Source organism: Bos grunniens, chromosome 29 (genome assembly GCF_055505025.1).
Source record: "Bos grunniens cultivar Pamir isolate PY7600 chromosome 29, Bosgru_T2T1.0, whole genome shotgun sequence".
Lineage (NCBI taxonomy): Eukaryota > Metazoa > Chordata > Mammalia > Artiodactyla > Bovidae > Bos > Bos grunniens.
The window spans coordinates 11137317-11161557 of record NC_141193.1 but is presented as its reverse complement, the minus strand read 5'-3'; the positions used below and the strand labels follow the sequence as shown (position 1 = coordinate 11161557).

Sequence of the window (24241 nt, the reverse complement as noted above, 5' to 3'; positions counted from 1 at the left end):
GAAGGGCTCAACACTCATGGTCCCAGTGGGATGTGGGTGATGCTGTCCTGGGGACCCATCCTACCTGTGACCACAGGTCAGCAAGTCATACATACTCCCTGGGCCTTGCTGGATGGCAGGCAGGGCCAGGTCTCCTCTTTGGGGCCAGCTGCTTCCCTCCCACCCCCAATAGCTAGGTTCTCCATTCCCATCTGTCTGAGGGGTGCCTCCACCTTGGCCCTCTTCCCTGTGGGTGCCCAGGCCACTTCCCATTTCCCTCATACCGGGCCATCCCCTGGGTGACGCATGTTCTCCCCTCACTTGCTCCTGTGAGTGAGCATCTTCCCTTCCCCTGTACCTCCCTGATCAACTGACTTCCTGCACTGTTCCTGGTCAAACCTCCATTCCCAATTGGACGCCCATGCCCTTACTAGGAACTTCTCAGTAATAGCCATTACGATCGTAGCTAACATACATGTTCCATATGCTGTGTTAAGCACCTTGCCTGTGTTATTTAATCCTCCCAGCACCCTGTGAGGCTAGGTTTGTTTACTCTCATTTCAAGAGGAAGAACGAGGCTCATAAACGTTATGACTGTTAAGAGGCAGCACTGGGCCCTGGATCTAGGCAGGGTGACTCTCAAGCCCACATTCTCCACGCTAAGCCATAGCCAAACAAAGGAATAGACATTTCAAAGTAGAAAAGAGATGGCTTTATGGTACGGAATTGCATCCTGGAAAAACTCAAGGCCAGGCATGGACTTTCGCTTAATATATGACGAAGAGAGGTCAGTTTCTGCAAGGAGAATGTCCACATGCCTCAGGCAGTTCTTACAACACCCTGCTAAGTGCTGTAGAGTTGGTATTATAGCTCCATTTTGCAAATGAGAAGGCTGAGGCTCAGAGAGGCAAGGTCCTACAGCTGTTGAAGAGCAGAGTCTTCAGAGCCTGACTACAGCTCTCAACACAGGCCCCAGGCTGCTTACCCTCTGCAGGCAGAACCCAGGGTGACACTGATTTACCTTGTCAGAGGGCCCTGCCCAGAAAACCCCCTTTGGGGCCCGGGACACTTTTCCGCATCATTTCCTCCTTTCCCTGCTCTTCCAGAGGTCTGCCCTGAACTGAGGGACCCATGGGAGGACACTGAGGGGCAAATCTCGACCAATCCTCTCCTTTTCAGATGAAGCAGACAGACTGACCCCCTCTCCCTCCTGCTGTCCAGCCCTGCACTCACTCACTACCCCGGCAGCTCCTTTTAAGGACACATCCTTGCCAGGCGCTGCCCCACACCCCCCTACCTTGCCAATGACGTCGTTGCGGCTGAGCTTGTCTTTGTCCATGACGGTGATAATGATGGTCGTCTCCCTCAGCTTCTCTGTAGGGATGTCGAAGGCAAAGGACTCATTGAAGATGGGGTTAAGGTTCCTCTTCATCGTCACTGTCTTCTTCTTCTCCACCCGCTTATCCTTGTACATCAGCCACACCTTCACGTAGGGGTCTGGGGGACACCAGGGGGAAGGGTCAGAGGAGCAGAGAGGGGAAGCTGGGGCAGGAAGGGCTGTGCGCTTTCCCTGCGGGGTGAGGAAAGCCCAAGGGAGAAGGAGGGCAGGGGGACCTGGGGCATCAGCAGATGGAGGAGCTGCCAGGGACTGTAGCCATTGCCTAGTGCTCTTCTGGGAACACAAACGGGAAGACTGAGAGGCTCAGGTCTCACTTGAGGTCACAGATAAGACGTGTCGGAGCTGGGGCTAGAACCCAAGGCCCCCCCCACCATCGTGTTCACTTTCTTCCTGATCCTGAGCAGGGCAGAGTTCAAGATGATGCTGAACCTTAGGGTATTCCAAAGGCCGCCACCAGGGCTGTAGGGTAAAGGCGTGGGGACGGGAGGTGGGGCCTGGGGGTCGGGGGTGAAGCCTACGGCCAGGACCCTGCTGTTCACATCCAGCATGACTCCTGTGCACCTGAAGCTCCCTGGCCCATCCGCCCCCGGCCGTGAGAGGTGCCAGCACCTGACGTGCCCCCGATGTCCATGGCTTTGAGGTTCCGGGCTTTGATGATGTTCACGATGATGGAGTTGGCAGAGGGGTTGTAGCAGAGAGACAGGAGCAGCTCACCTCGGCTCCCCTGAGAGGGAGAACAAGAGGGCCGTGGGGACCAGGGGACCGCTCCCCTTGCACCTGGGTGCTTACCCACCCCCTCTGCCTGTCACAGCTGCACAGCTGGTTTCCCTTCACCTGGAAGGTCTGGGCCCTGCTCCCCAGGCTCTCTATCACCGCCCAGCCTCCCCAGGTGCTGAGCATTGGCACTGGCCTCCAGCCGGGTGGTGGGAACTCGGGTCTGCCAGGTCCCGCCTACCCACCCTGCCCACAACCCTCCTGATTCCTTGCTATTGAGGAGGGACTAGGACCCCATCTGAACTTCCCTGGTGACTCAGATGGTAAAGAATCCCCCTGCAATGCAGGAGGTGTAGGTTCAATCCCTGGGTGGGGAAGATCCCCCGGAGAAGGGAATGGCAACCCACTCCAGTATTCTTGGCTGGGGAATTCCATGGACAGCCTGGTGGGCTACAGTCCATGGGGTCGCAAAGCATCACAGACTCAATGAGATGAGTTTGAGCAAACTCTGGGAGATAGTGAAGGACAGGGAAGACTGGCGGGCTGCAGGCCATGGGGTTACAAAGAGTCAGACACGACTTAGCGACTGAACAACAACCAGGACCTGGTCTGTTAGCTGCCCAGCCGGGGACCTGCAGGTAGGGCCTTACACTCCCATCGCTGCATGGCTTCAGATCCTTCCAGAAGGTCTGCATCTGGGTCAGGTCCACCTTGTTGAGGGGGATGGACACCTCCCCGATGGGGTCGTTGCGGCTGAAGCGGTCATAGTCCAGGACCTGGAGGTAGAGGACCCTCTGCACCACTTTCTCGTAGGGGAAACCTGGGGGGCAGACAGTGCAGGTAAAGAGCAGGACAGAGCGGTCACACGGAGCCCGGCAGGGCAGCGCTCCCGGGCAGGAACGTGTGCACTCAGACCTCCCTGAAGTGTCAGCAAGGACCGTCTCATTTGTCTCCCTCGACAGTTCTGCGAGGTGGACGGCATCGTGTCCATTTTACAGATGAGGAGACTGAGGCTCAGATGGCTTAAATTATGGGCCCAAAGTCCCACAGCTAATCAAGAGCAGACGATTCATTCACTTGTTCATCACGAGTCTGTCCTGGCGGCTGGGCAGTGACCCCCCTTGCCCTCTGGGCGGCCGTGCCGCTGCCAATTATCCTGAGACAAGTCTGGGCACGTGGCCCTGCCTGAGATGGCCACGACTGCTAGAAAGCAAGGCCCAGGAGGACACAGGACGGGGGAAACGGCAAAGGTGGAGAAACAGCACTAGACTCCTGTCTTAGGTTCCCCATTTTCGCCCTAGCCTCCCGCGAATGCTTCAGCCTGTCCGTCCGTCCTTCCTCAACAAACCAGCAGCCACCCCCATCTCCACTGCCACCTCGCCATCCGAGCCACTGGCACCTCTTGCCCAGACACTCACAAGAGTCTCCAAACAGCCCTCCCTGCTCATGAGCTTTCTCCTAGAGCCCATTCTCAACACAGCAGCCAGAGTGAGCTTTTAAAAATAGAAATCACATCATGATACTCTCCAGCTTAAAGCCTTTCAATGGCTCCCAGTGCACTTAGGATAAAAGCCGGGTGCCCTGCCTCGGCTTTAATTTGGCCCGCTGTCCTGTCCCTGCTCACCTCGTGACCGCTCTTCACTCAATGACTGGGCTCCAGCCACCCTGGCTTTTCTTGCCTTGGCCCCACCACGCCGTGTCTCAGCTTATCCTCTTCCGTCAGGTCTCAGCTTTCTTTCCCGACGTCCCAGAGGGGCTCAGATCCCCTGTTTTATACACTAGCCCATTCCTTTCGCAGCACTTATCACAGGCTGCACTAGAGATTTATGTTTCCTTGAGTCTGGCTTTCCCAGAAGGCTAGAATTTCCAGGAAGGCATCTCTGTCCTCAGCCACCACCAGATCCCAGCGTCTAACACCATTTCTGGCACGTAGTAGGCACTCGATTAAATATTTGTTAAGTGAATCAATCATTGAACAAATGCCCGTGAAAGGGCCTGATGGAACAGCTGGAGTGTTCTGGGCTGGAACAGGACCTCAGGCCAGAGCGGAGAGCCAGGGGAAGGCGCTGGGACAGGATGGAAGATACTGGGGAGCCAGAGGAAGGTCTGAAGCCTGAGTCACTCACTGGGCTTTGGGAGGCTTAGTAGGAGGAAGAGCTGACCTGGGAGGGCAGGGGGTGCGGGCCAGCCTGGAGGCCTCAGGTGATGCGATCCTGAACCAAGGTGTGAGCAGGGAGGAGAGAGAATACTTAAGATCCTAGTTCAGCTGGTAGAGAAGATGAAGGGAGAGGAAGAGTTCTGCGGGATTCTGGTGCCTTCTACCAGAGATGCCAGCAGCACAGAGTTGCCTCTGATAGGAGCAGCTGCACTCGAAGAGGAAATTTTTTGTCCCTTGAGCCCCCAGCTTCTGAATTCTTGAGAGGGGGCCCATATCGGGGGCGGGAGGGGGTGCTATGGGCTATGTCTTGCTCACTTTGGAGTACCCCAGGCACCTGTTCAAGTGACTTTTTTGCCTCACCATGCGGTTTATGGGATCTTAGTTCCCTAACCAGGAATTGAACCCAGGTCCTTGCCAGTGAAAGCATGGAGTCCTAACCACTGGACTTCCAGGGAATTCCCTAGGTGACCTTTGGCATCTGTTTAGGTGAAATGCACGCGGACAGGTGTTCTGGAAAGGTTGAAGGCTCTAAGAAGTCCCTGAACTTGAGTCAGCTCTCTTCAACACCTATCTGGCAAACTCCTATTCATCCATCAAAACCCACCATGAATGATCCTGCTTCTGGGAAATGGTTTTCAGTGTCACCAACAGGAGTTTATATTGGACTCTTGCACATCTGCCATGAAATGCATGGTTTACCTATCTACACATCTGTGTTTTCCAAAGAATGCCTTAAGGGTCACAATGGTGCCTCATTCTTTTCTGTACCCTCAGTACCCAGGACAGTGCCCAGCCCATAGTTGATGCTGGGTAAATGTTTGCAGAAGGGATCAGTGGATTGAGGCTCTGCCCTTAAACTTCACCCGACCAGTTGGCCACCTACACCAGCAGACAGCTGAGCCTCTCACTGGTTATGCCATCTCTAAACCGGCCCTCATGCAGAGCTGAGGACCCCATGCAGAACTGAGGAGGGGAGAAACAAACAAATATCCACTGGCTCACCCTTAAGGAATTATTTAGTGGGTGCGCTGGCTGTCACCCTGCCAGAGGGTGTTTAACAAACTGATATAAAGTGCTTTCTGGGTGTTGTGAGTGCTTTTACAATTCGCTGATTTGTTTAACCCTCACTATTATCTTAATTTTACAGATGGGGAAACCATGGCACGGAGAGGTTCAGGAACTTGCCCCAGACCACACAGCTAGTAAGCAGCAGAGCTGAGATTTGAACTCAGGCAGCCTGGGCCACAGCCTGGGCTCTTACCCTCTATGCTATGGTCACTGCAGGTGTTCCTCCTCTGGATCCTGTGGTTGCCTCCCCTCCTCCCTGCATGCTGAGGATGGGTCCTGCGTCCGGGCAGTGGCCCAGCTTTCCTCCTTGCCCTCTGGCTGTGATGCTGGCTTCACTCAGCCCTGTAACCTCATGAAATGCATCGGGGTGACTGGGCCGAGTTCCTGGGCCTGTGCGTGTGTGTATCTGTACAAGTGTGTTTGTGCATGTGGTCATCTGTGTGTGTGTGTGTGGCTGGGCGGTACGGGGGACAGCCTAGGGGAAGAGGGGACTCTGGGGGCAGGGGCGGCACAGCCTCACCTTCAAAGAGGAAGGTCTCGTTCCAGTGGGGGTTCAGGTTCTTCCGCTTCACCTTGGTCTCCAGCTTGTGCTTCTTGTCTGGCAGCAGGTAGATCTTGACGAAGGGGTCGCTGGTGCCGCTGAAGTCCTTGGCTGGCAGCTCCTGGGCCTTCATGATCTTCACGGTGAGCGTGGACTCTTGGAAGTTGTAGCCGACGCTGAACTGGATCCGGCCCAGGTTCTCTCGGCTACAGCCCTCGTGGGCCTCGTCCTCCTCGGAGCCTGGGGAGAGCTGGGGGCAGGGGAGAGGCAGGCAGCGTTGGGGAGAATACTGCTTCCCCGAAGCCCCCTCCACAGTCCAGCGGGGTTGGGAGGCCCCCTGCCTGTGCCCAAGGCCGGTCCAGCTACGGAGAGCCGCCTCCATCCCTGCCCCGTCACCATGTGGGGTTGGTGGGTTGGGAGGCCCCCTCCCTGTGCCCAAGGCGGGTCCAGCTACGGAGAGCTGCCTCCATCCCTGCCCCGTCACCATGTGGGGTTGGTGGGGCACCTCTCCTGTTCACATCTTGGTGGTGAGGATGCCGAGGCGGAAGCCAAGTGCCTTGACCAGGATCACACAGGGAGAGGGGGCAGAGCCAGGACGACTCCTGAACCCCAGAGCCGTGTGCACCCCACTCCCCAGCCTCTTCTCACAGCCCTGGGTCTGCCCCCACCCCCAGCTTCACCACAGGCTGCTTTACCTCCCCTGGTGCGCCCCGGGACCCCAGCTCCCTCCTCCTCCTTCCCACCCTTCCATCAGCCCTACAGGAGGGCCTCCTGTGAAATACACCAACACAAAAACCTGGGCTACAAAACAGATGAGGGAGATTGTTCTCATCTCAAAAGAGTTTACCACGGCATTTCTTTAGAAAATGACTCTCTGGGGTTCTGAGGATAAAGAGATTTCCAAAATGAGAGAGGTGAATTTTCAGAAGCAATGTCTATTTGTGTAAAGCAGGGACATGCAAAGTGCAGATTCCCAGGCCGCATCCCTGGGGAGCCTCCTTCTTGGGGGGCTGGGGTGGGCCTGGGCAGCAGAGCTTTTTCCTAGGAGCCTCGGATGACAGTACTGCACGCCGGATGGCTGCAGAGGCGGCCGCACCTGCATTCAGTCCTCATCCCCGGGGCGGGTGGCACTTGGTTGGGCCAACCCAGCAACCAACAGACATGGGGGGTGGCATGGGTGTCCCATTCCCCGGAGGAAGTCGAAAAAATGGGAAGTAGCTGGGAGCGGGTCTCTCAGCCAAGTGTTCCCAGCTGTGGTTGCTCACTGGGGACGCGTGGTTAGGTTTTAGAATCCTGTCCTTCCCCAGCCACCTGCATCCTTCCCCGGGTCCTATCCTCAATTCCGCCTCTGACCCAGGGATCCACATGGTCCAGGCATTCTGTACTCTGGGCTTCCCAGGTGGCTCAGTGGTAAAGAATCTGCCGGGCAGTGCAGGAGACCCGGGTTCAATCCCTGGCTCGGGACGATCCCCTGCAGAAGGAAATGGCAACCCACTCTAGTGTTCTTGCCTGGAGCATGCCATGGGCAGAGGAGCCTGGTGGGCTACAGTCCATGGGGTTGCAAAAGAATTGGATACGACTCAGCAACTGAACAACAATTCCTCTCTCTAAAAGCTCCTGAGGGGATTAAGAGCCAGGGTGGGGCCCAGGGTACCACATTTAAGACAAAACTGCTGGAACCGGTTTCATTTCGCCTCTTCCCCTGCAGGAGACTTTTCTGTGCCCCCTCCTTCCTCCTGGAGAGGCGGCCCTAGGCTCTGAACTACTAAGGAATACAGATGACACGAATATGTATGATGTGCACCAAGCACGGCAGAAGTCTCTTACATCACCTTCTTGCTGAATCCTGACAACAGCTGGGAGAGGCAGTTATGACCACTCTTTAGCTGAGGAGACTGGTTCAGAGAGGTTAAGTCACAAGTCCAAGATTGCACAGCAGTATGGACTCTCTCTGACTTGAAAGTCCGCTCTTGCCACCAAAGCAGGCCCACATCCCAGGGTGATTTTGAGACTCTCCCACCGTCCCCCTCAAGCCAGTGTGTGGACTCCCCTGCCTCAGGTGAGAGGCACCCAGATCACACCAATAGTAACCACCCTGGGCCCGGCTCTGCCCTGTTCGCTTTGCCCTCAGCTACTCCCTCCAACTTCCTGATGAAGCAGACACTACTGGGCTCTAGTCTGGTTTGGGGCACAGAGATTATTGCCTCAAACAGCCTGTGACTAAGTGATGGGCTAGAATTCAAATGCAGGTCAGCGCCCGGCCATCATGAATGCCCTTCCAGCTGCCCTCACTCTTGCACTCAGGTCCAGTGTCTGGGGCTTCACCAGCCACACCCCTGGTCCCGCCTGGAGGTGGAAGCAGGGCGGAGCTGCCTCCCCTATTCTTCTCACAGCAGAAGTGGGTCCCCCTAGCCCCACCCCTTGGCCGGATCCAGGCAGCCCTGTGCAAGCTCCATTCAGGCCCACTGAGAATCTGGCTTTCCAGCTCAGGTCCAGTTTTCCCCGGGAGCTCCTTCCTTCTCCTCCTACTGGCCCCACTCCCTGAGACCATGAGACAGACCTATGTAATGGGGTTCCAGGGAAGGTTAAAGGGACCCTTCTGTGGTCCTGTTCTGCAGCCTGGCACCTGCCACTGCTGGCCACGAACTGAGAGCCTGGGGCATGCAGTCCCTTCCAGGACCACTTGCCCCACCCCATGCCTTCTAAAACTGGGGTGGAGACCCTGGTGACCGGAGCACAGGTGGCCCCAGCCCCTCCTGGTCTGGTTATTTGGATCTTGGTTCGCAAACAGGGTGGTCTGGTGCTGAGAGTCTTAACCTGGGCCAGTGGACTTCACCTCAGAAGTGGGCAGTGGCTCGGTGTCTACTCCCAGTCTTCCCAAACCACAGCCCCGAGCCCTAATTAACCAGCTGGGGCAGCTCCTGGATCTGTATCCATGGCAACCAAGCTAGCCACGCCACGCCACCCCCGCCCTCCCCACCAAGGGCTGGAGGAGGTGCTACTTCAGCCCCAGCTCTGGTAAGCAGGCAGGAGTAACCCAGATGCGGGTATGGCTAGGCCTCCTCTCTGACCCCCTCCCCTCAGTCCCTTTGTCTGAAAGGCTATATTGGGTGCCCGACTTGTTTCCTGACCCCTGAGCTTCGGACAGTCTGGGACCTGGAGATCAGCCTGGGGCCTGGTTTCCTTCTGCCCTATTCATCTTCATCATCACTGTTAATGCCAGTGACCCAGCTGTGGCCTAAGGCTAGGCAATTAGACCCTGCCTGCCCACCTCTGAGCATCCGCTGAGCACGTGAGAGGGCTCTGGGGCCTGCACTCCCTTCTGCCTGAGGCTGCCGGCCCCTCCCTGGAGGCAGCAAGGGGCAGGCGAGCTGTCTGGGAAAGGGCTGTCCCTTCTGGGAACCTGGCTACCGGGAAGCTGGAACCAATTAAGAGGCTGTGCAGGGAGGCGGGATGGACTGTGCCGAAGGCCCGTCCAGAGGAGAGGAAGGCCGGGCTGATTTACATGGGTGGGGGAAGACAGGCAGGAAGGTGGTGGAGGACCAGGCAGGCAGGGCTCAGGGCGGGCAGGAAGAAGGGGAGAGGGGAGAGGGGAGAGGCCGAAGGAAGCCCAGATCTGGAATGTGGAAAAATCTGATACCCTAGTCTATATTCCAGAGAAATGCAGACTTGGGCCCGTGGCAGGCCTGCTGACTGGGAATCTGCATTTTAATGAGATCTCCCAGTGATGTGTGTGCCTATCACAATCTAGAAAAGGGGAGTGTGGATGGATGGTTTGAGCCAGCCAGAACCCTAAATGGCAGGAGGGTGGGACCTCTGGGAAGGTGGGGGGTGTGGTGTCAGAATGGTGGGCAAGGGAACACTGAATTGAATGATGTCAGGTCTAGCAAGGGCCCGGGAGCCCACCAAGCCCCTTTCCTTCTCTACAGGAGGGATGGAGAAGACAGGGAGGAGTAAGGGGAGGAGGGTGGGGCACCCAGGTCCAGGGATGGGAAATGATTTGTCTCCACTAGGAATCTAGCAGGCACTGGGTTCCCACCCTCAGGTAGGTCCTCGCCAAGCCTTCCTGGGACTTCTGGGCTGCCAGGCCTTTGACTGACTCTGGCCTGACCTCTGCGGATGCCCAATCACAGGGGGCTCGCCCTGGGGCCTTGGGCCCTCCAAGGAGCCCTTTGGAAAGTGCAGGTGGGGCAAATGGCTGTGACTCACTGCTGCCACCAGGGGGTGCCATGTGACGCCACAACCTCTCCCCTAGAGAGAACACCCCAGATCCACAGGGCCGGGATCCCAGGAGGGTGGGTCCACTCAGAAGGACTAGGACCAGAGGGGTTCTGCTCTCTTGTTCTCTTTGGGCCTCAGCTGACCCCCAGCAACGGGGTCCCGGAGTGCCACCTGACACCTCCACTCAGCGGGCGGTCCCTCCAAGAGAGGGGACACCTTCCGCTCCAAGTGCTTGGTCCACAAGCCTTTCCTCCTAGGACCATGTATCAGATTTTCTAAGGCCCTGGCTCCACCCAGAGACGGGAGGAGGATGGGAATTCTTAGTCTGTCTTGACAGATGAGGAAACTGAAGCACAGAGAGGCTGCTGGGGTGAAAGAGCTGGAAAAGGAGGCAGGGCAGGCTCACTTGGCCACCAGGGTCATTCTCCTGCATGACTGACCCCCATGCTCCCCACCCCCTGCCCCCTGCCCTTCTCACCATAAGCATCTCACTGGTGAGGGAGTTGACGAGGTCTGAGACGGAGGAACGAGGCTCTGTCCGGCGGTCAGACTCATCGTGGGGCGTCTGGCCGGGCACTGGGGCTGTGTTCACTGCCTTCCCTCCTGCAGGCAACCTGGGGGCAGGAAGGGATCCGAATGAGTGTGGGCTTGGAGGTGGGCTGGACTGGGAGCTGCCAGCCTGGGAGGCGGCAGGACCTTCTGGTACCCAAGCGGCTGCCACCTCCTGCGGGCCAGCAGGAGACCTCCCCCTCGCCTCTGCCCCTGCGTGATCCGGCTGGACATCCCCTGGCAGCTGCTTTTTTGGCCCGTGTTCCCACCCCTCCTGTCCCATAGAAAGCACCCCACCCTGCAGCCCCTGCTCACGTGGTGCTCTCTGAGCACCGCCCTCCCTAGAGGCTCCCTCCAGCCCTGCTGGCCCCAGCCCAGGAGGGAGGCTCCCGAGACAGCGTGTCCAGCTCCCCTGTCCGCGTCATTTCCCTTGGCAAACACTCCCAGAGCTCCTGTCTCCTGGAGGCCCCACCTGTTTGTTCAGGCTCAGCAGGAATACAGGTGCCCTTTAGACACACGAGACTGACCAGGTGAGGTTGGGACCGGTGTCCACACAGCCCTGTCCACTAGAAATTTCCATGTCCACGTGTGGCTATTGAGCATCTGAAACATGGCCAGTACAACTGAGAACCGAATTTTTTCTTTTGATTGACATAATTTAAATGGCCACCTACTGGATGGGGCAACTCTACACTGCCTTGCTGCCCAATCTCCACCCTCCTCCCACTCTGAGGACTGCACTTTGATAAGGCTCTCACCCGGGGTCAGAGGAAGACAGGGTCCCACTGAAAAGCCCCCGGCTCTGATGGTTCCACTCCAGGCCCCTATCTACACCCTGACTCTGCATGGCCCCCCCGGAAGCTGGGCTCTCTGGCCCAGCGGCTGGGTGGTGTGCCAGTCTCTGTCTAGCCGGGATTCAGGAAGCCTGTCCAGGGACCAGGCTGGAACACCCCATGAGAAAGAGAGGTGGGGGCAGGCAGTGAGGAAGGGACCGTGTGGTGAGGAGCATGGGGCTCATGACGGGCTACGGTAGAACAGCTTCGAGGCTACCAGAGCCATAGACTCGGAGGCACACACAGGCTGGACACAAGCCATGGCCCTCGGAATGGACCAGCCACCAGCAGCCACGGTTGGCTACAACAGGCAGACAGGACATGCATGGAGTATGCCAGGCCCTGGAGAGAAGACACCAGGACCCAACAGCAGGGTGTGTGAACACACACACACACACAAACACACATAAACACACACAAGTGCACACAAGCACGACAGACACCCAGGCAACAGGGAGAGAAATGGCATGGGCAACCAGGCGGATCGACCAGAGGTAGCAAGATGACGCACACGCAGCGCTGTGCACACTTAGATTCCAAGAGGACACACATTCAGGGAGGCCCGGGCATGCCAAGGGGTGCGTGTGAACCAGGACACACTGAAACAGAAAAAGCAGGGAGCAGTTTTGGGGACAGACGCCACGAGAGTCAGACGCACGGTGCACCTGCTGTGAGAACCCGGCCTCGTCCAGACAGCACGGAAAACGCCCCACCCGAGCCGGAACACGCGGGGCACCCTCCCAGAGGCGGGGCCACAGCAGAGCACACGCACGCATGCACGCATCACAGACACACACACACGGACACGTGCTCACGCAGACAGGCACGGGGAGGAAGAGGAGACTGAAATAGCTGGAGAGGTAAAGTCAGGTTAAAAATAGAGTGGGAGAGGAGGAGAGAGCCAAGATTGACTGCTGAAGGTATGAGAAAGTCGGAGTTATTCTGGCCACACCACAGCATCAGCACAGCTGCCAAGCAGCCTGGGAAAAGATGGTCAGCGCCACTGAAGCTATCGGAGGTCACAGGACAGAGAGAGATAGAAAGATGGGGCACAGAGGCAGAGGGAGAGGCGGAGGGGCCCAGCCTGGCCCAGGGGCATCCCTGTGAGGAGCAGATGGGAGGAAGGAGACAGGGAGGGAGGGAGAGAAGCCAAGAAAGGTTAGTCGGACACAAGTGAAGAGGCTGCAGGGTGGACAAGGGGACAAGGAGCGAGGCGGCCGAGAGGAGAGGCCGAGAGGAGGCGGGGACACACACCGGGACGGAGGAAGCATGGTGGCTTCGGAGCGGGGGGCAGCGATGGGGTGGCCAGGTCCCGTCCTGCCCCCCACCCCACTCTGGGGGGTGGGGCCATGATGGAAACCATCTGGATCCCGAGAAGCGATGGTGAGAGGGACGGACAGGGCATGAGGCATGCGTGGGTGCAGGGCAGCGCGGGTGAGGTGGGCCGGGCGAGTGGGGCGTGGGAGCCAGGAGCAGCTGTGGCCTCCTTCCCTCCCCCTCGCAGGCCCAGGAGCCGTCTGCATCTCTTGGGGCTCCAGCACTGAGGCCTAGGGGTCTGGGGGTTCCTGGATGGGGGGTGCTTCAGGGCCACCAAGAACTGTGGGAGTGGGGGGCAGTGACTTGCTAAATGCACTCCCACCTTGCTTGGGACCTGGAGTGGCCACACCTCCTCCTAGGGCTCTTCTGTCTCCCGGGAACCTGCGGCTAACAGACCTGGGGGGGCTGGATGCTCTCCCCTACCACAGCCGTGGGCCACCCATCTGCTACCCCGGAGACACCTGGCCAAGGGGTCAGCTGGGTGGAGAAGGGGGCACTGGGACTGGAGGGCGAACCCTGGACGTGGAGGCAGAAGCTGAGGAGGAAGGGAACAGCTGACCCAATCTCACCATTGCAAGGTCCATGCAGCCAGGAGCCCAGAAGGGTGGACCCTAAAGTGCCCGGTGCCCGGAGGGTGATGCCAATGCCAAGCTTGGGGGAGGGGAGAGTGCTGGGCAGGAAGCACCCTAGCAGTGGCCCATCGCCTGAGAAACACCCCAACAGCCATGAGAAATGAGCTTCTGGAATGGAGTAGGTGTGACTGGGTGGGAATGGCCTGGGTCCACTCTGAAAGTCAGGCTGGGTGGGGGCGAGGGCGCAGGGCCCCCACCTCCACACCCACCTTTCCCAGAAAGGCAGGGGACGACTGATGCAATGATCAGAAGGGATGAGTGTGTTAAAATATGGAGTGAGACCTGAGTGGCAAGGAGGTAAAAATAGGCGGTGGGTGAAAATGGAGCCAGTTAATTAACACATGGGTGATGTGAAATCTCGTTTCCAGCCTGCATCTGCTCCCTCACGCTTCACACCTTTGTCGTCCAGGAGCTCGGGTTCTTAGCAAGGCTTTCAGAGGGCTCCAGCTCCTGCAGCCCCTAGCCCTCTCCCCCAAAGACCTCTGGCTGGCCTGTGGGAAGCCGGGACTCCGATGGTTCCAGTGGCCTGGAGGTGGCAGACTCGGCTCCTCCCGCATCCCTGGACCTGGGCTCAGGGTGTGACACCATTTGTGCCCGTGAGCGGAAGAGCTGGTCCCATGCTCCCCTCCCACTCTCTGTTCACTTGCGGCTTTGCCCACCAGACATGCCACTGTGAACTTGGGATGGGAAGAACATAGGAGAGTTGGGTTTCCAGAAGCCACTGCAGAGACAGCAAGTTGGCAAACGGCCTGTCCTCCCCTCCCGCACAGGCCCCCAGCAGCAGCCTGGGACAGTCCCTCCTGCACCTTTCGGGCTCTTAGTGAGTGAGGGTCAGGGTCCCTGCCTGGCAGAAAGGCTCTGACCCATGCCTCAACCCGAGGGGCTGCTCCCTCGCTAGAGGCTTAGCATGTCTGAGTTGGAAGGGGTCACCCTGTCCAATCCCTCACTTGACAGACGAGGAAGCAGAGGCCCAGAGAAGGGCTGTGACTTGCCCAATGTCTCAAAACCAGAGCTAGAAGGAGGTGGCCTGGCTGTCAGGCCACACAACTCTCCTGTAGGCCTTTGGTCTGATGAAAAGTACAACCCAATCAAGAGGATGAGTCCTCCTCCCGCAATTACAGGTATGTACCTGACCCATCCCAAGGCCAGGTGGGAGGCGGCGGCCAGACCAGGTGCAGGGTCATCCTGCCTTAGTGATGCTGCCTGAACCCTGGGTCCCTTGACCTTTGCCCGTCCCCTTCTCCATGAGAGCGCTCCGCTCCCTCCTTGAGGTGAGGGCATCAGATGATGCTTCCTTTGGCTCCTGATGACCAGGGCGACAGATGGTTAAATGCCCAGCCCTCTGCTCAGCCCATGCTGGGGCCACGCGGGCTACTCCCGAAGGCCAGCTGCAGGGCTCCCAGTGACAGAGGGCCTGACCAGCCCCTGCCACCTGCTCTTACCCCCCACCCACCCCGTTCCCTGAGTTATCTCAGGCTCGGGGGGGGGCTGCCTTTCTGGTTCTTTCTGATCCCTGGGCCTTTCTTAGGCCCCAGATCTTCCCTGCCAGGGCCTCCTCTTCCATCAGCCCTGAGCAGCCGGGTCACATCTCCGCAGGGGTGGGGTGTGTGTGTGTGTGACCATCACCCCAGGGGGACCTCCAGGCAAGAGGGAGGTTGAGGTGGCGGGGATGAGGGAAAACAGGCTGACGCCCCCTCCCTAACATCCCCGCCGCCCACCAACCACCGGAGAAACTGGGATTTCTGGGTCGGGTGGGACAGAAATGAAAGATGAGGGGGCAGCAGAGGGGAGCCAAGCAGGAAGATGGGGCCGAAAGGCTGGCTTGCTCCGGGCGAGGGCAGGCAGGCCCGGGGAGCAGGCTTGATCCAGAATGGTCCCAGGACAGCCACACTGGCCTCAGGCCCAAGGGACACCACCAGCGTGGCAGGTGTGAGGGCGCCAGCTGGGGAGGGGTTGTCCTCCCGCTCCAGCATCCGCAGAAGGTGCCGCTGCCTTGTCCAGCAGCCGGGGGTCGAGGCTGGGAGCCTCTCCACGCCTCCTCCTCTGCCACGGCCGCCGCAGGCCCTCGCCTGTGCTCGTACCTCTTGTCCCCCTGAGCGTTCTGGTTCTGCTGGGTTCCTGGGTTTTGCAGGTCAGGGATATTGGCAAAGTCATCCTGTTCCGAAAGCCCTAAGACCAAGGATAGCACCACCATCCGGCCTTCCCTGCCCGGGGGGCGGGGTGGGCAGCCCACCAGCCGGGGGAGAGGAGGAGGAGGCCCCGCGGGTGGCGGGGGGCAGGGAGGGGGAGGAGAGAGAGACAGAGACAGAGACAAAGAGAGAGAAGAAAACAGCAGCGTAAGAAACTGGCCTGCAGAAGAGAAACCAAACTTCAGCACTGTCAACAGTTGTAGAGCAGAGGAGGGGAGAAGGCGGGGGCGGCGGGCCGATGGGGAAGGGAGGGGAATGGAGTGGAGGTGTCTGCAGCCTGAGACCCAGCTCGCCACCAAGGAGGGGCTGGGCAGAGGCGTGTGGCTGGGATGCCCCAAGAAAACCCGCAGGGAAGGCTAGGAGGAGTGGAGCCCAGGCCCGGGGACACGGTCCCTATGCAAGGTTCATTCATCTTGGGCTGAACAAAGACCAGAGGCTACTCAGAGCACCTGGGCCCCTGGGAGAAGGTAGGGGGAGGCCCTCTGCTGCCATCTTGCTTGGGGACCCTGCGGGCAGGGGTTTGGGCTTCCAGGCAGGAAGTTCTTAGAAAGCTTGGAAACCCAGAGGGCGCTGCATCCAGAGAAGTCCCTCATCAAGACATCCCTGGGTCCTGGCCGCCAGGAGGCAGGTCTGGGGGGCTCCCTCCCAGGTCCTTAGAGACTCGGCCCATTGGAGGAGAACGTTAGTCTCTTCTGGCACATGGTGGGCTGGCCATCCTGCGCCTTCTCCTGGGTCCCCCTTCCTGGAGATCTGGGGAATAGCCACCAAGGCTTTGGGGTCCAGTTCAGGGGCCTTTCCTTGGAGAATCAGTCCAGAAGGCGCCAAGGGGCAAAGAGAGAGAGAGAGAGACAGAAAGTGCAGAAAGCTGGCAAGGTCTGTAGAGAGCCTGGCAGGACTCGAGGGACCTGTGTCCACAGTCAGGGTGGTCTGGAGGAATCGTGCCCTGAGGGAGGCTCAGTTCTGATGGCCTAGGAATCATCATGTGGGCAGCAGCGTGGGGCCAGAGGTCAAGTGGTGACGTCTTCCAGGCCAGCTTCTCTCAGAGAACCGCTGGGCGGTTGTGGGGCTGCCTGCCCTTTCCAGGGGTGAAAAGTGCCCCTCTGCCCCTCTAGTCCATTGCAGTTTGTAGGTTTTTCTGGGTGCTTGGCTGAGCTCCCCCCGCTTTGGCTTCTCAACTGAACACAGGGAGAGCGATTCTCAGAAGCGGCAGGCAAGCCACCAAGGGAAAGATGGCCAGCCTGATGGGACGTCCCAGAGGGTGGGAGTCCTGGGCCAGGAGGTCTCCCGCTTCAACCACCGTCCAAGAGCACGAAGAGGTTGGTCGCCCTGGAGAGTTGCTGGAGAGGTCGTCATAAAGGCGAGTGAGACATGACAACAGAGGGGAAGGGGCGGGGGTCTTAGAAAGTGGGGGAAGGCCGTGGGGTCTGGAGCCGGTGGATGCTGACTTCTTTGTCTTTGCATCTTCGTCCTGGCCATGGCTGCTCCAGGCTGACACCTGCACCGGCATCTAACTTTCGGAAAGAACGCCCCCCTTTCCTCAGGACGAATCCTCGTTTTTTCCTTTGTTCCCTGCCCACTGGTACTGTTTCACAGTTGGTAAAATTCCATTTGACTGCCTGGAAGCTGGTTGTGCTGGGGGAAGTCAAACCCAACGAAAACAACATGTTTTTCCCTGGTTAATGCATTTTTCAGATACTCCTTTTGCTCTTCTTCAAAACAAAACGGCTGCTCTGCATAAGTTCCTGGTTTGTCATTCTCCATGGCATCGCAGGCCGCAGAGGCACGAGTGAAGGGCAAGAGGAAGAGATGTGGGGAGAAGCTGGCGGTGTTGAGGGGGGTGGTCACATCCTGGAAGCAGGAGGAACGCCTTCTCCCTGCAAGAGGTAGTGGGATTTGGGGGGTCCTGGTTAGCCTTCTCACCCTGACTCTCTGTGTGGGTCCCCAGCATTTGTGGTGAGAGAAGGATATCAGAAGCAGGCCAGCTGAACTGTGAGAGGGGTCAGGGGCTGGCAAGCTACAGCTGGTGGCCTGTTTTGTGCAACCCACAAGCTAAGAATGGTTTGTACATTTTAAAAATATTGCTTTTTTTTTTTAATGTGATCGAGCCCACGTGTCCCTCAGAGCCTAAATTATTTATAAATCTGGTCCTTTATAGGAAAAGTTTGCAGACCCCTGCTGTGAGGGACTACAAGTGGAGAGGTGGGGAACTGGGGTGAGCCCTGGGGCTGGCCGGCCGGTGAGGGGCGCAGACACCGCAGTGGGCAGAAGAAGCGCTGATGCTGGGACGAGAGTGATGCTCATCGAATCCTGGCCGGCTAGAGAAGGGGTGGGCAGAGGAAGGGGTACCAGCGGCCTTTCTGAGGCTGGCTGCTTTCTTCCCGAAGCCTGGGCATGGCCCCTGCTCCCACGTGACAGCTACAGACTGGGAGGCAGGGTGATGGCTGTGCAGATGGCTGCCTGCAGTCAGGAGGAGCAGAGGGGTGCAGGGTTCCCGGCGGCTCTCCGTTCTGCTCAAGCCACGGCAGAACCGATTCCCATCACTCTTCCAATCCACGCCGGTGCCACAGCATCCGCCCCAGGACAAACCGCCCTTCTGCAGGCCAGGAGGCTCTGTTGGCTGTCTTGTCTCAGGCCGGCGTCCGCTGAATTCCTGACGGTCCTCGGGTGGGGAAAAGCCCCAGCAGATGCGCTGCCTAGTTTGGCCAAGTAGAGTCACAGGCGGCATGGCATGTTCCGGCCTGGCCAGGGCCAAGGGTACAGGAAGCTGGCGCAGGGGGGTGTCTTCCGTTGGGCTGCCCCTCCCAGGGGTAGCACTCCTGCCCGCCTTTCGGGCTGGGGTCTCAGCCGGAGGCACGAGCCCTGAAGGACGCTCAGAATCCTCACATTTTGCCAGTGAGCTGGGCCTTCACCTTGGCCTTCCCCTTCCTCCTCCCTTTCTCCTCTCCCAGGCTTAGTGTGCTGGTCTCCTGCTCCATGTAAAGTGCTCCCAGGAAAGACCTGGGTGTTGAGAATAATCCCCAGAGCCTGGAAGGAAGGTCACGTTAGGCCAGAGGAAGGAGGTAACATCAGGGACTGAAGCCCAGGCCGGCCCTGGGCTCGGAGAGTGAGTGTAGATGCCCAGAGGGACACTGGGCAGAGGGCACCCCAGGTGGGGCCCTGCCAGTGCGGGAGGGGCAAGTGGGCACACAGCAGGGGGTGGGTGAGGGACACATCCAGTGGAGGGGAATGGTTAAGGCCAGACACAGATGGGGTGTTGTTACCTCTCTGACCTGTGCACTTTGAAAAAGCCTCTGATACAGAGATGTTTTCTAAAGCTTTGGGGGGACATTTTGAGGTTTGTTCTCAGGGAATGAACGGGTCATGGTGGGAGCCAGGGAGGGAAGTGGAGGGCAGGTGGCTATGGAAGGTCATCAGAGGGACAGAGGACAGGGCCCCAGGCAGGGACAGGGGAAGTGGGAGGGAGGGAGGGAGGAAGTGCAGGGCCGGAAGGTGAGCAGAGTCGGGTTACAGGGATGGGAGGAGGCGAGGCCTGGGCGCTGGAGTGAAGGAGACCAGGTTTAGGAGGAGAGAGGAGAGAGGTGACAGGGAGGCCAGGAGAGCCTGGGCCTGGCCAGAAGGGGAGAGACAGATCTGGGGACCTCGGTAGCATCCCCTAGTGTCTCCACTGGCTTTGGAGGACATCGGGGCGGGGGGTTGGGGTCTTCAGGGGGTGGCTCAGATACAAGTCCTTCCATGGGAAGGGGGGCGCTTCAGGGATGAGCCACGAGCCACAAGAGGCTGGGGAGAGGGTGCCCGAGTCTGCCGGGCACCTTGCCTTGGAGACGGAGGGCTAAGCGTGGTTCAGAGCCAGCTGCTCCAAAGGAGACGGGGAGGAAAAGAGGCTGGGTCAGGGAGGTGGGGGCCGGGCCGCTCAAGCAGGGCACTTACAGGAAGGATTTCATGTCCAAGCCTCGGTTTCGAATCTGCCCCACCACGTGGTCCCAGCTGCCCGGGTTGGAGCGGCTGCGGCCGCCGGCCGGCCGGTACTTGGAGCCGGCCGAGGAGCCTTGCCGTGCCTGGCCCCGGCCGTGGGCCCGGGGGTTGGGGCCGGGCACTGAGGCCGCGTGGGCCTGCAGCTGGCCCAGGCTCTGGCTGGTGGTGGGCTGGCTGGGCTGCCGGCCCCGCTGGTGCTGGCTCAGCGGCTGCTGCAGGCTCTGCTGCCGCGTCAGGGTGCGGGGTCGCTGGCATTTCGGCTCTCCCGTGGAGCTGGGGATAGATTCAAGGGTAGTGGCCGTGGACAGGGTGGAGTCCTCGAAACTTGGGGCAGGTGGAGGAGAGGAGAGAAAGGAGAAGCAGGTGAAGGGATCACAGTGGAGGAGAAAGACGCCTAGGGCCAGGACGAGGAGGCCCCAGTGTCGGGCGCGCTCTGCCGGAATACCTCGCCGGGCCTCCATCCGAGCTGTCACCGCTGCCGTCGCCACCACTAACTCACCCAGGAGGCCACCACCAGGCCCCACACCCACCCAGAGGCCCCCAGGTGGCCCGCCCAGCCCCCCACCCCGGCCCTGGCTCAGCTAGTGCCTGATACCTCCTGTCTGAGCCGACCTCTGTGCTGGTCTGAGCAGGCCGCGGAGCTGCGCCGCTGGCCGTGTGGTGAAGGCGGGTCCCAGGGCCCCATGGCTGCCTGTCCTGCTGGAGCGGGAGGGGGTGGAGGGAGCTGGGCCACCCCCTCCCACCATCTCACTGGGGGACCCCAAGAAAGTCCGCCTCTGTGCTGTAAGTGCTACAGGCCTTTGGAGACACCAGGAAATCCAGGCCAGCGTGGAGCTGGCCTAGTAACGTGTGGTGAGTCAGGAGCAGCTAACAGTTGTCCTGCTTTGTCCTCAGAGGCTGGGGCGTGTCCCGGGCTTCCAGGACCTCTGCCCTCTGGCCGGTGCTCCCTCAGGGTTCAGGCTCTGGCACGGGGAACCCTTCTGGGGTTCCTTGTTTCCGAGGCTTAGTTTCCTTTCCCAGTATCTTGGGAATGACTCCCAGTCGGAGGAGGGAACTCAGGAAACCACTTGGCCGGCTGCTTGGCAGAACTCGGATTGCCCAAGTTCTGACAAAGAACAGGGTAATTATCCTGTCCTCTATGCATCTGCAATAGGGCCCCTGCCTCATGGGCCACCAGCATCTCTGAAACATGCTGGGAACAGGACATGGCTCATCAGAGGCAGTCTGGGGTCAGAGAGACCCAGGGTTCAGGACCCATCTCTGCTGCTTCCTCACTGAGGGACTTTGGGAAAAGGAGGCGACCTCTCAGTTTACTCATCTGTAAAATGGGGGTAAAAATTCCGAGCTGCCTCCATCACAGGGTTGCCATGGGAACCTAATGAGGTCAGGCCCAGGGAAATATGCTACTGGTCCTTGCTCCCTTGCCAGGGGAAGCTACAGATGTCTCAGGAAATGGAGGCAGAAGGAGGTCTCAAAGACCACTGGCCTCCTCTGGCAACCTGTCTGCTTTGTCTCCTGGCCAGAGCTTTCAGCACCTGCAGGGCCAGAGCCTCAGGGGGCCCACCCTCCTCGTCTTCTGTCCCTTCCCTCCTTCTTCCATTCAATCGTCCAGGGCAGGGGTTGGCAAATTACGGCCTGTGGGCCAAATCTGACTCGACGTTTGTTTTCATAAATAAAGTTTTACTCGAATGCAACCACTGGCATTCATTTACATGTTGTCTATGGTGGCTTTGGGGCTGAGTAGTCATAAAAGAGAGGACCTGACTTGCAAAGCCTATTTCCTATCAGATCTCTTAGAGAGATAGCTTGCCGCCTCCTGGTCTGGGACCACAGGGCAGATGGGACACCCCCCTCCCCCACCCGAGCCACCCTAGGGAGGCCCTGGGGCCCCTGGAGCCACGTTCACCATGACCAGGCAGCCTGGCTCACCCCCTGAGCCCACCCTGGGAACCAAAAGGACAACAGTTAGGCTGCCCCTGTGGGCTGAGAGAGAGAAAGCGAGAAGAGGGAGAGCAAAGGAGGGACAGAAAGTCAGAGAAGAATAAAGAGAGAAAGTAAGAAAGAAAAGAAGAGAGAGAGAGAGAAAGGACAGAAAGGAAAGAAGAAAGAGAAAAGCAAAATATGGCTTCAGCTGGGGTCTTGGCAGGGGTGGCAGCCTCACCTGGCTCAGGCCTGGCATCAGGGTGACCCCCAGGGGCAGGCCGTGGCCTGGCTGGCCGGGTGGGCCCACGCTCCCCGGGGGCAGGCTGAGGAGAGGGGAGGCCGGCACGGGGGCGGCCGCCTCCTCCTCCTCCTCGCTGACCTCATTTTGGTTTTCTATCACATCCAGAATTAGTCCAATTTACAACCTCTCAGTCACAGGGAGACTAAAATCGGTTCCTCCAGGCCTGGAGCCAGCGGAGAGCATGGAGGCCTCAGCAGCTCAGAGTCTGTGGCCAGAGTAACCCGGTGAGGGCGGGGCGCTGGGCCTGGCTCTCTGAAGGACGCTGGGGCTTCCCTCTGGGGCCTTCCTGAGGCTCCACGTCAGGGGGCACATCGGCTGGTGCTCCTTCAGGCCGATGAGCAAACGAGGTCTCAGTGTGGTGGTCCTCAGTGGTCCCATTGGCGGGAACCACAGGTTTGCTGAAGAGAACCGGCCCGGCCACCAAGAAGGGGTCAGGGCTGTTGGCCTTCTAAGTGAGAGGCTCCTGCCTTAGCTGGGAACGAGGCGGTTCTAAAAGCCGAAAATGGAACCTACGTCCCAGTAGGTGAGAACGGTCATAGTTCCAGGGATTTAGAGCTTGGGAGGCTTAGCTGTGGGGAAATGGAAGGTTCTAAGAGCCAAGATGAGAATAAGGCTGCCCCATGGCGGGAGGGAGGAACTTAATATCTGCAGAGAATAGAGGCCCACCCTATGTCTGCTCCCAGGGAGGGACTAGACTGACTGTTTGGCCAGCTCAGAAGTTATTAAAAGGGAAATGGCTCTTCTGTCTGACATCCAGACCACCCTCGTCAGAAAAGTTAGCTGGGGGCTCAACAACCCAACCTCCAAGAACATCCAGTCCCAACAGCTGAGAGCAGGACAGGTCACCGACCGAGACCGGGACAGTCAATGGGGATGAGCCAGTGGGGACCTCCCAGCTGCTCACAGCGGGTCCAAGGAACAGATGGTGTCATGATGCAAGCAAGACTGGGACAAGCCAATGGAGTCACCTGATGGTCAAGATGAAATGGCTCGACCTCTGGGTCTAGAGCTTTGTGCTGGTTGCAAGAGGGAAGGCCCGGTGGCAGATGAGCAGCAGAAAATAGGCTGAGGCTGGGCCAGCTCCCCAGGGATGGATGGTCCAGTGGCTAACAGTTGTGGCCTGGTGCCCATGGAGGTCGAGATGGGGCAGCCAGTCAAAGAGGATGGGATGACCCAAGGACTGAAATGAAGCTGCCCTGGGGGCAGAAAATGAAATGATCTGGTCACTGGCAAAGAGAAACCGATGGGGGTGGCAACCGGAGGCTGAGATGCACGGTGCATGGCTGAGTAGGTCGTGCCGGGTGGCAAGGATGATGGGAGTTTTGTGAAGGGATGGGATGAGCCAGGGGCCGAGGACGGCACCTCTGGGGGCAGCAGCGGGCATGCCAGGGGTCCCGCTGTCCACACTGGCAGGAGGCGGGGGGTGAGAGGGCAGGCCTGAGCTCACGGCTCCGGCGGCCGTGGGGCCATCACTCACTTGGACAAGTTGAGCTTCCCGGCGGCCAGGTGGCTCTGCACCGTCCGCCAGCGGCCTCTCCCCGCCGCCTTGCCACCGCTGCCCGGCTCGCTGGGGGCAGCCCCGCCGCTTCTCAAGGCGTCCTCTCCAGGTGGCGGCGCCGCTGCCGGCTTCTCCCCCAGCCGGCCTTCCCGCTCCACCGCCAGCCCCGCCGCGGCGGCCACTTTGGCGCCTGCCAGGAGGGTGCCACTGGACGTACCATGAGGCAGCCGGGCCAGAGGGGCAACCGGGGGTGGCGGTGGGGGAGAGGGCAGGCCACACGTGGGGGTGGGGGCGGGGTGGGGTCAGAGGAGGAGAAACAACGACAGATAAAAGGAAAAAAGAGGCAGTGAGAGAGGAGGAGGAGGACAGAGAGACGGACAGACAAGAGACAGACAGAGAGAGAGAGAGAGACGTCAGCACTGCAAATGGGTCACCAGCGGAGCCTGCAGAGAGGAGAGAGGGGACGGGGCGGCTGGGGGTCGGAGAACCACGCACCACGACAACGGAGGGGCCCTCCCCACCGCCTGGGGCCGGGCGGCGGGGGTGGGGAGGGCAGCCACCTCCAAGTCTATCCCACAGGACAACGAAGGGTTAACGACGGAGGAAGAGCGGGCTGTCCAGGCCAGGAGGCCCCAAGGCAGGGAGAGAGAGAAAGCCGTGTTAGTCAGAGTTCATCACCACCACCACCATCACCGCCACCACCTCCACGAGAGACCACCGACCACCAACCGGAGCAGCCAGGGCAGCAGCACACAGCAGGGAGGAAAAAGCGAGCCACACCGAGAGAGAGGGGATCCAAAAAAAAAACCAAAACGGGCAACCCCATCCTGACTGCACAGAGGGGGCGGGGGCCGTGGGGGCCAGCTGGGGAGCCGGGTGTGGCTGCGGAGTGGGGTGGGGGGCGCTCCTGGTGGCTGGCCCTGGGGGAGGGGACGGGACAGGGGCAG

General features: G+C 59.3%; 1 protein-coding gene across 10 annotated transcripts in view; it reads right to left on the bottom strand.

Annotated features, from left to right (window-relative positions):
* SYT7 (synaptotagmin 7) overlaps positions 1-24241 on the bottom strand; it is a 63567-nt gene that overhangs the window by 4275 nt on the left and 35051 nt on the right. For 2 of the 10 annotated variants that reach the window (XM_086383555.1, XM_086383556.1), the window contains 8 exons: positions 23274-23501; positions 19528-19896; positions 15493-15615; positions 10559-10694; positions 5839-6109; positions 2743-2912; positions 1988-2102; positions 1277-1476 (listed from right to left, as the gene is read on the bottom strand). In XM_086383555.1, coding sequence (XP_086239681.1) covers positions 1277-1476; positions 1988-2102; positions 2743-2912; positions 5839-6109; positions 10559-10694; positions 15493-15615; positions 19528-19896; positions 23274-23501 — 1612 coding nt within the window. The other 8 variants (XM_086383557.1, XM_086383559.1, XM_086383562.1 and 5 more) reach the window with 5 other exon arrangements.